This window comes from Chrysochloris asiatica, unplaced genomic scaffold (genome assembly GCF_000296735.1).
Source record: "Chrysochloris asiatica unplaced genomic scaffold, ChrAsi1.0 scaffold00107, whole genome shotgun sequence".
In the NCBI taxonomy this organism is placed as follows: domain Eukaryota; kingdom Metazoa; phylum Chordata; class Mammalia; order Afrosoricida; family Chrysochloridae; genus Chrysochloris; species Chrysochloris asiatica.
This window is the reverse complement of record NW_006408625.1, coordinates 6,966,676-6,978,231: the sequence shown is the minus strand read 5'-3', so window position 1 is coordinate 6,978,231 and position 11,556 is coordinate 6,966,676. Positions and strand designations below refer to the sequence as shown.

The window sequence follows — 11,556 nt, the reverse complement described above, 5'->3', positions numbered from 1 at the left end:
TCTATATTCAACAACAAGTTGCAGAGTTTCTTCTGAAATTCATTTTGGTCTTTTCTTTCTTTCCTGTCTTTTACTTTTTTTCATGTATTGTTGTTGTTGTTGTTGTTAAGTGCCTTCGAGTCGGTTCCGACCCATAGCGACCCTGTACAGGGTTTCCGAGGGTGTAAATCCTTACGGGAGTAGAAAGCCTCATCTTTCTCCCGCGGAGCAGCTGGTAGTTTCGAACTGCTGACCTTATGGTTCGCAGCCCGATTCGTAACCACTACGCTACAAGAGCTCCTTTTTTTTCCCATGTATGATGTTCTTAATTTCATCTCACAACTCTTTTGGTCTTTAGTCATTTGTGTATAATGCTTCAACTCTGTTCTTGAGATAGTCTCGAAATGTAGGCAGGTTATACATAAGGTCATACTTTAGCTCTTGTGGACTTGTTTTACTTTTCTTAACCTTCAGCCTGAACTTGCATATGAGCAATTGATGCCTGTTTCACAGGTCTTGTTTTGCTGATGATATTGAGCTTCTCTATCTTCTTTTCCCACAGATGTAACCTATTTGATTCCTGTGTATTCCATCTGGTGAGCTCTATGTGTGTAGTCATCATTTATGCTGTTGAAAAAACTATATTTGCAATGGATATGTTTTTGGTGTTGCAAAATTCTATCATTCGATCTTCAGGAACATTTCTATCAACAAGGCCACATTTTCCAACTACTGATTCTTCCACTTGGTTTTCAATTTTCATATTCTAATCACCAATAATTATTAATGCATCGTGATGTCATATTTGATCAATATCAGACTGAAAAAGTTGGTAGAACTCAATTTCATCATCACTGGCTTTAGATGTTGGTGTGTAAATTTGAAGAATAGTGGCATTAACTGGTATTGCTAGGAAATTTACAGATATTACCCTATTAGGGACAGCATTGTACTTCAGTGTAGATCTTGAAATGCTCCTTTTGTCCAGGAATGTGGCACCATTTCTTCTCAATTTGTTGTTCCTGTCATAGTAAACCATATGACTGTCTGATTCATAATGTTCATTTCTGCTCACTAATACCTAAGATATCAAGCTTTATGTGTTACATTTCACTTTTGATGGCTTCCAATTTTTCTTAGATTTGTATTTCAGGCATTCTATGTTCCATTTGTTAATGAACATTTGCAGCTGTTTATTCTCATTTTTAGTTATATCCTATCAGCAAATATAGGTCCTCAATACTTTGTTCCATCCATGCCATTAAACTCTTCTTTGAGGAGGCAGTTCTTCCCAATTCATATTTTGAGTGCCTTCCAACCTGAGGGGCTTATCTTCAGACAATGTATCAGACAGTGATCTATTGCTATTCATAAGCTTTAAAAACAAACAAACAAACAAACAAACGGTTTTTATTGTGGATTGAGTGAAAGTTTACAAGGCAGATCATCAGTTTTACATTCAAATCATACATCTTGTTTCATTACAATGATTATAATCCCCACCATATACCATCAGTTAACAATATTTCTCTCTATTCACTTTAGCTCTATATTATTATTTTTTAAACACTCAGGCATCTATAATAATTTACACCACCAAAGGGCACCTTCTGTAAGTTTGTCTCCTGGCTGTCAGATCTTAGTCCCTCTCAACCCATGAATCTAGAGTCTTCAGCTGCTCCCTCCCTCCACGTTCCCATCTCTGCCTCCAACTCTGGTATCGCTGTTTCTCTGGATAAGGTCTCGCATTCCGCATGTGCTCTTCTCCCTTGATGATGGTCCTAGGGTCCTTTGTTTCTGGACTGTAAGATTAACTACTCTGTTTTTGTTACAAAACTTCTACCTTTACAATTGTGACAGTCACAATTAGTCATGATAACAATTACTCACTATTGAATCATAAAAATCTTATCTCCATCTCTTTTAACCAGACACATCTAGACAAGATGAAAACTATTCAGTGGGGACTCTTTCTTCCCCCATACACTACTAAACTCCCCCTTGAAACCTTGTAAGCCAGTCACTTCGTGCCTTTATTGCTCCCTCATTTTAATGTCTAAGTTGCCCATCCCTATCTACCCTATGTGCAGAGAGGATAGCATTGATATTTGATGTGAAGACTCCTTCACTCTCTGTTGGTATTTAGAGTTACTACCTCCATGAGTATAGGTCAAGTTCATCAAATTGTAGCAATTTACCCTCATTTCCTTTATCAAACATTGTTTTGATCTTTTTTTTCCCCTAATGTTGGCCCAGGATCGGACATTGTTTCGTTCTGCAGTGCACAGGGTCACTATGAGTCGGTTCCGACTAGATGGCACCTAACAACTATGACAACAACAATCTTCCTCTAGTTGAGTTCTGATTATCAAGTCACTGAGGCTAGGTCAAATGGGTACTATCTGAAACTCTGGATGTTCTTGTGTGTCTCCTCTCTCTTCATATCAGCTCTAGCCCTCTGTGGCAATGTACTTGTTCATGGGCTCAGGTGTCCCCAGGTCTCAACACCCTTTGGACCAACCAGCCCTTCTTCTTCTCTCTCTCATCTCCAAGTCAACAGTCTGTGGAACATGGTTGAACTCAGTTTATTTCTTCATTGCTGCCTTTCCCTCTCTTCCACTCACCAGTACACCAATGTGGTCATCAGCAAGCTTACATGCCTACTCCTGTGTTCCCTTTGAATTTCAAGTCCTGAAGGAACTTGGTTGCTTGCCTGAAAGGCTTCCTGGTGAACAACTTGCTTATTCTTGTAGTAGCCAGTCATACTGCCATTTTTGTTTTGGGTTTTTCCTGATGATATTTCTTTGAAGATGTATCATTTGTCGCTTTAGCGGTTCCAGGCTGGTCTGCTTGTCCTTTCTAGTGGGAAAGTCCCACCTCAGAAGGTTCTGGTTGGGGCTTATTCATAAGCTTTTAAGTGGCTTACTGTTCAGAAGTGGTCTGACTTTCCTTTTCCTTGATTGTGTTACTCTGAATGCTTTGTTGAAACTTGTTTAATAAGGGTGACCCTGCTAGTACACTTAAAATACTGGTGGCATGTTTCCAGCATTTCAGCAACACAAAAGCAACCACAGTATGTTTACTCAAAAACTCAAAATTGCTTTGCAATTTTGTGGGAGAGATCAAAGGAAGAGTGTTTGGGGGAGGTTTGCATAAATGCTTCATGGGACTATGCTTGCTTAGCTCTCTCTGTAAGTTAAGGTTTTATTGATTTATATTACTTATTTAACCACATGAAAACTTGTAATCAACCAGTGCTTGTGTTAACCGGACCTAACCTAGACTGTTATATTTTGTTCACTGTGGATTTCCCTGGCTAAGAATGGTCCCTTCACTTCCTTCTAGTCTCTCTGAAAGAGCAGTTTCACTCTATTGAAACACCCTCCTATTTTATGATTCTCTTATTAGATCTCATCCAAGTTGCAATAACCACCAATGCAAGTAGCTCTCAGCTTTCATGAATAGTTTCTCTACTCAGCTCCTGGCCCTGAATATAAATCCTTTTCATGACACTTTTATTGCTCTCCGCTATGCCTGGACCACATGTCCTTGTGAATATAAATAGTGTCTCCATCACCACCCCAGCAATACCCCGAGAGCTCCTCATTTTGTGGCTTTCGTGACAAACAAGTTTCCTGGAAATTACAGCAAGAGGGCCAAATGGTCTATGTATAATATGATCAGACCCTAGATATAAAGGTGGGTCCTTTGGATTTGGGCACTTAGCCATTTCAATTATGAAAACTGTTGCTTTTAAATTAATAGACAAGCCTCACTGGACAGATCTCAATCAGTGCTGCTACTGCTAGCTATCAAGTAGGTCCCAATTCATGGGGCCCTCAATCATTTAATAAAATGGTGCTTGAGCCTGCATCATTCCTATGATCATATACATATTGGGCCATTGTGGTCCATAAGGTTTTCACTGGTTGATTTTTAGGAAGACCATCAGGTCTTCCTAGATTATCTTGACCTGCAAGCTCTGCTGAAACCTGTTGGGCATCATTAAAAAAACTAAGCCCAACCCACTGCCAGTCAATTCTGACTTACAGTGATGCTGTATAGGAGTCCTAGTGTAGCACAGTAGGATAAGCACTGGGCTGCTAACCTAAAGGTTGCAGTTCAAACCCACCAGCTGCTCCTTGGAAACGCTATACAGGGTCACTAGGAGTCAAAACCATCTCAACAGCACTTAACAACCACATAGGAGTCCTGATGTGGCACTGTAGGATATGCACTGGACGACTAACCACAGGTCGACAGTTCAAACCCACCAGCTGTTCCTTGGAGACCCTATATGGGGTAGAGTTAATGACAATAATAGGGTTTCCAAGGTTATAAATCTTCATGGGAGAAAGCATTATCTTTCTCCTGCCAAGTGGCTGGTAGGTTTGTATTGCTAACCTTCCATTTAACAGTCTAGTGCTTATACTACAGAATCAATTGTTGCTGTTAAGTGTTGTCCAGTTGGTTCTGATCCATAAGGATGCTGTATAGAACTTCCAAGGAGCAGCTGGTGAGCTTTAATCACTGACCTTGCGGCTCAAACCAACTTTGCAGTCCAGCACATTAACCCACAGTGCCACACTAGGATTCCACAGCATCAGTAGGAACACATAAACCTCCTCTGACAAAAGGGTGATGGCTGTGCATGAGGTGCATTGACCGAATCAAACCCTGATCTCTCACATGAAGTTGAGAATTCTACCACTGAAACAGAAATGTTTGCCTTTTATTCCCTAGTCTAGAGTCTGTACTGGACTAATTCTGGAATATAAACATATTATTGGATCTTAATGCCATTCACTTCTCTCATATTGATGTTGCTGTGTGCTACTGCTTTCAAGTCGATTCTTACTCCTAGCAATCCTGCATAGGGTTTTCAAGGTTGTAAATCTCTATGGGAGCAGAAAGCCTCATCTTTCTCCTTTGGAGCAACTGGTAGATTCCAACTGTTGACCATGCAGTTGCACATAACTCACTATGCCACTGGGGCTCTTCTTTCATATTGTTGTGTGCCATTGAGTTGATTCAACTCACAGTGACCCTATATGTAGGGTTCCCAAGGGTGCAAATCTTTACAAGAGCAGAAAGCCTCATCTTTCTCCCATATTGCTGTTGTTGGTGTTAAATGCCACTGAGTTGGTTGTGACTCTTAGCAACACTGTGTAAGGTTTCTGAGGAGTGGCTGGTGAATTTGAATTGTCAACCATAAGGTTCAAGTCGACCTTGAGGTCCAGTGCTTACCCTATAGTGCCACAACAAGCCTCACATTTTATTGGGAGCTACATGTCTAAAACTTTTGCCCTTTCATCAGAATCTCAGGGCTAATATTTTTAAAGGCCATCTAGATCGGCTCTTGTCTGCATGATGGTTACAAAAACCTGACAGGTTTAGAAGTTTCCATTCTAACTTCCCAGTCTTTCCTTATGTGGAGCTGAAATCGTTCTTCCATAAAACACAAGTCTTTCAGATAATTGAAAACAGCTTGTGTCTGCTAAGCCAAAACAATCCTGTTTCTTCAATCTAAATAATGATGTGAATATTTAAAACCAACCAACTAACCAAGTGAAAAGAAGCAGATTGGAAATATTAATAGATACCTTAAGGAATAAAGAGAAAGGGCAGGTAGTTATCCAGTGATAGGACTCAGGCTACAGGTTCATAAGAGGCAGGGGATTGAAAGAAGTTTTAAGAATTAAATATAAATATCAAGCTCCTTAACAATATCCTTTTTAACTATATAAAGGGTAATAATCCAGATGGAAGAAAAAACTGAGGCTAAAAGTAAACAACTTAGAAAAATAATGCAGATGAGACTAGTGTGGAAGGGTTTTGTGTGTACCATTAAGAATTATATGCAGATTATTGGTTGACTGATAAAAATAGTTAATGGCTGTTAATTTTGTTAACAACTGAAGTTGGAAATAAAAACATAATAACTAGTGGTGTATATATCTTCATATCCAATCAAAATCAGGTTAGTAATAGGCTTATATATTTTCTTTGAAGTCTGAGAAATAAGAATGTTATCTATGGGTAGCTTTCATTCTCCAATGTGAAAAAATGATAAAATAATGATTCCTCTCCTAGCATCCATTTTCTAAGGGGTTTCTGTGTAGCTCCAAACAGCAGGAAAACTTTCTGTCAATATCAAGATTTAGTTAAAAAACTAGTCCTCAAGAAATTGTGGCTCTTATGAGGACTTACCATACAATTACTTCCTAACATCTGTATTTTGACCTCTTAAGCATTTGGCCTCATCAGATACGCGAGCCTCCTAGGAGGATTTATCTATCAAGGCTCCCATTTCCACTCTTTAATACATGTTTATCCATGGGCTGTTCTAATGTTGAGGCAGCTAGAGGTAGCCAAGAACTGTAAGCCTAATATCCTTTCACCTTTAATAATCTAATAACATTTCGAAAAACTTGGTTTATAGTTTTTAACAATGAGGTCATTTAAAAGTTAAAGGCTAAATAACACATTCTATAATAATTGTTTATTTTCCCAAATGAGAGAAAAAAATTTTTTTTCATAGTTGAAATCAAACTAGAAACTTTGGATACTAAAGAAATGTTGTTGCTGCTATGTGCCATGGAGTCAGTTCCGACTCATAGCGACCCTGTACAGGGTTTCTGAAGTTGTCAATCTTTACAGGAACAGAAAGACTCATCTTTCTTCCGCGGAGTAGCTGGTAGTTTCGAACTGCTGACATTGCGGTTCGCAGCCCAATTCATAATCATTATGCTACCAGAGCTCAAAGAAATACGTAAGTAAAAATCATTTGGAAATTCATCATTTATAACTATTTCTGTGCACATTACTTGATTTGTTACGTTATATAATTTTACAAACTATATAGTAGTCATGTGTTGTATAATGTTCATTTAGGCAACATCTGATTGCATGTGTGTCCATGTTCCCATAAAGTATCTGAAATCCAAATTGCAAAATGGATATAACTGGATGGAGTGAACACAACAGGTCCCAACACACGTGTACCTCATGTCTCCTGTGTACAAAGTGAATGTGCTACCAGGCGTATGATGGTGCAGTACACTGTCTGCTTTCTAAAGATTTACTGCCTTGGAAGTCCTATGAGGATGTTCTACTCTATTTTAGAGGGTCACTAAGAGTCAGCATGAGCTCAACAGCAATGGGTTTGGTTTTGCGACAACTAAGAGTTGTCAGGTTTTTATTACACTCAGGAATTCTAGTTTCTGCATTAGCCTATCATCAAGGCAAATCAATAAGTACAAATCACATCACAAAATAAATATTGGTTAAAATATTTGCCCACAACTATGGCATGTGGTTCTTAGCATCTAACTTACTCTAAAATTTTTGCCAGTTTTAAGTTATTTGGATTTAAGATAGTGAATGTATGTAAGTGTAGAGGAGCAGGGTGGGAAAGAGGACATTTTATAAAATAGGAAGGCATGCTGAATTCCGACTGACAATTCAGATGGAACTTCCTAAGAACTTTACAGTATATGTTTCAACTTGCAGATAGCAGTACCCATTCTTTTTTTGGGGGGTGGGTTGGTGGGTAGGAGTAAGAAATTAGGGTGAGGATTAAGGCTAGGTCTAGGATTTCCTTTAGTGTTAGGGTTATGGTTATGACAGGTTAATGTTAGGGGTAGTGGTTAGGCGAGGGCTTAGAGTAAAGTTTAGTCTAGTTTTAGGGCTACAGTGTTTGTTTTTTTCTTGAAATTACTTGATTTCTTCTTCATGTGGAAGTTCTGTAAGTAACTACATTATTTCATTTTTTCACTTTATGGATTTCTTTTCCTGTAACAGGTTATCTCCAATTTCCTATTTTCAGTCTTGTAGGTTTGTTTTGCTTTGAATACTACTCTATCTGAAGTTGAGTTCTGGATGATTGTGGTGCCTTGAATTTACCTGATGTGATTTTTCAAAGTCTGCCTAATTCCCACCAAGTGATTGGGTGGGACTATGCAAATAAGATATAAAGGACTCTAAGGCTGAGAAAAGGAGTTCTGGTAGCATAGTGGTTATGAATCGGGCTGTGAAGTGCAAGGCCAGCAGTTTGAAAGTACCAGCTGTTCTGCGGGAGAAAGATGAGGCTTTCTGCTCCCGTAAAGATTTACAGCCTCAGTAACCCTGTACAGGTCACTATGAGTCAAAATTGACTCAACGGCACATAACCACCAACCACCAAGGCTGAGATTGGTTAGTTTTCTCTCCAGCTAGACTTAAAAGAAGCCATCTCAGAAGTAGAGATGGAAGATCCCAGGATGATCAAGAAGCAAGAACATAAATGAAGCCTGAGAAACAGCAACGGCAGAGGTGGTGGCATGGAGAGACAGAGCAGCTTCAGACTCTTGACTCATGGACTGAGTAAAGCTGAGTGCCTGAGGGTAGGAGGCTGGCTTGAAGAGCACGCCCTTTGGGCATTCACAGATTGACTAAGAGAGCTTTGTAACACTTGCTGGAGCAGGGCAGAGGCCAAGGACCACATGGCCGAGAGCACAAAAACAAGATAGAGGCATGCTTGCAATATGACAGACAAGAGGGGTTCTGACTAAAAAGCTACTGTGTCCTGAGCTTTTTTTGAACCTGAATTGTACCCTGTTGACTTCCCTGTTGTTGTTAAGTGCTGTAGAGTAGGTTCTGACTCATAGTGAGCCTGTATAGTTTCTGATGAATGGTTTGTGAGTTTGTGGTTCAAACTGACCTTGTGGTCCAGTGCTTATCCTACAGCACCACACTAGGATTCCTGTTCACTTCCCTAATAAACCCCATAAATGTGAATATTGTTATGAGTTCTGTGTGACAAATGGAATGGATTATTGAACCTATATGTGAAACAAAATGCTGTGGGATGGGTAGCTGGTGTCAGAACAGGGTAAAGAAGGTTGTAGGGTGGAAGCATGTCTGACCCTCACTTCCTAGGAATTGGCCTTGGGTTGATTTTGTGTTTGATTCTGTTTTCCTCTTGTGAAACCAATGGAAGTCAGACATGGCCTCCACATAGTTTTTGCAATGGCATCAGAATCAGGATTCATTGCCATGGATCCAGACACACAGAAGTTTGAGATTTTGTAAGAAAAAGTACCAAAGGGCACAGGAAGTGAAACTTGATTTTTAGATGATTAGTTTGGATTTTGTTACCTGTAATATTGTTAGTAAAGTGGTTATGAGTCAGACTGCTAACCTCAAGGTCAGCAATTTGAAACTACCAGCTGTTCTGCAGGAGAAAGATGAGGCTTTCTGCACCCATAAAGATTTATTTACAGCCTCAGAAACCCTATACAGGGTTGCTATGAGTCAGAACTGACTGCATGGCACATAACCACAGCCAATGGCTGAAAAGAATGTACAAGATAAAATGCTTAAGCTGAGAATGGAAAAGCAGCTTCTGGAGTTGTCTAAAGCAGGGATTTATTTGGTTAAACTAAATGACTGATAATAGGGGTCTAGGACATATAGTGTAAGGACCAAACTGATTTTACCTGATTTTGCCTACCTAGAGACTGCTTGACTAAACTCTAGTCAGGCTCAGGAAAGCATTTTAAATAGACAAGGCCTCAGTTTTTAGTTCCCTCCAGAGACAAGGTCAATCTCCATTCTGTACATTAGCCTGAACACGTCCTCTAGCTCCAAGAAAATGATATATGTATAAATAGCCAGGCAGCTAAAGGCCAGAGGCCAGAGGCCAAATGTTTTCCTTTACCCTAGCCTAAGAACAAAGACCACCAGTCCTGACCAATTTAACTGTAACATCTCATAGTTTGCCAATTGTTAACCAATCCAAAGATTGTAAAGCTGAGAAACCTGAGCTGTTTGAAAACTCTATAAAAACCCTGCAGACAATGAACTCAGGGCTCTTTCCCTATTCCGATGAGTCGGATAAGGTTAGAGACCTGGCTCGAGCTTGATTAAACTACCCTTATATATTTGCATCAGTACACAGCTCCTGGGTGGTCTTTGGGGACCCCGAATTCTGGGCATAACAATAGGATCCACTCTGACAAGGGTCCAAGGCCATATGCATATGAATGGGATTAGGAAAAGACTGAACTTTAGTGTTTTTACAAGGTTTATGTGTTTGATTGCCTACTATTGTAAAATAGACAAACATGTGATAAGAATGAATATTGTGTTATGATTACAGAGAATGTGTAAGCTTGCCTTCAGTCTTTATTTGGATAGATTTGCCAAGAACAGTTAAAATTTGCCTAGAAATGGACTTTTTCTTTAAGCCTTTGTAGAGCATAGGTCCTTAGGTGGAATCCTAAGACTTACCCACAACCTTCAGAATTGGACATTTGCATTTAAAAAGACCCATCCAGAACTCCAGAGAGAATATATTTATGTTTGAAAGAGAACTGAAGAGAGTTTGAGAAGGGGAGGCTTGATGGCAGATTAGGGAGGACTGTGCAGACTTCCACCAGTAATAACACAGAACATCGGATGAAGCAGGTTCAGGGGACAGTCCCAGGACTCTGAAATACATATAAAGGAATATTTAGAAAGAACAAAGGCTAATAACTCCTAGTGGAGTATGTAGCACAAGCAAGAAAGGTGGTGTTTTCTGATCCTGCGGCTGCCGGCGGATCCTGGAGCAGCCATCTTGGGTGTGACAGAGTAGGGGCAAAATCAAAGGCATGCTCCCACTGCAGAGGTCTGACCCATCACCAGAAATAAAAGTATGAACATTTTTTCTGTTCATTTGTATCTCGCTGTCTGTGCACTTTCATTCTGATGACTAGAGGAGGTGACTGAGTGACTGGACACCCTCTCTGGCCCCAGAGGGTTCCACTATGCACGTGCACAGATCTGCTCAGCAAAGACCACCAGGCACAGAATTCAGGAAAAGGGAGGAATCAACAGAACTGTTTAATACTGAATAGCTTCACAGAATAGCTCAAGTTGGCCAAATTGCTGTTAAGTGCCATCGAGTCGGTTCCGACCCATAGCGACCCTGTACAGGGTTTCCGAGGGTGTTGCCCAAGAATGGGAGTTAAAACTCAGATTTTGCTTTCTATTTTTTGCGATTGTAGACTGTAGTATCCAATCTGTTTGTTTGCTGTTGTTGTTTTGTTGTTTGTGTCTCCCTTTAACTTAGAGGGGGGGCACTCTTTCCCTCCCTACATATCCCAAGAAGAGACAGTAATGTGGACATACAGCTAAGCTACAATCACACCCTATAAAATCCCACCATCCCAGCAACAGTCAATACCAGCCACTATTAACCAGATACACAGCCGAACACCTACTATAGTTACTCTAAGTTAAGTAATAAGAAAAGTTAAAAGGGAAGTCCATCTCCTAATCACATCTAACTGGAGGCAATCAGAGAGTTTAATAATACATCTACATTGTTATTGTTGTTAAGTGCCGTCGAGTCGATTCCAACCCATAGCGACTCTGTATAGGGTTTCCAAGGAGCAGCTAGTGAGTCTGAACCACTGACCTTGCAGTTCAAATAGCTTTGCAATCTGGAACATTAACCCACAGCACCACACATACATACATTCATCTAATTATTAAAAATACACCTAATTATTGAAAATGCCCAAGAAACAGAAAATATCAGCACATGTCCAG

The 11,556-nt window shown here is 39.9% G+C and overlaps 1 protein-coding gene across 1 annotated transcript in view; it reads right to left on the bottom strand.

The window, feature by feature from the left end:
- Positions 1-3,494: 3,494 nt before the first annotated feature.
- The window catches only part of LOC102818281 (transforming growth factor beta regulator 1-like), a 40,308-nt gene continuing 32,246 nt past the window's right edge, over positions 3,495-11,556 (bottom strand). The window contains exon 6 of the mRNA XM_006867676.1: positions 3,495-3,614. Coding sequence (XP_006867738.1) covers positions 3,495-3,614 — 120 coding nt within the window. The remainder of the gene's footprint in view (positions 3,615-11,556) is intronic.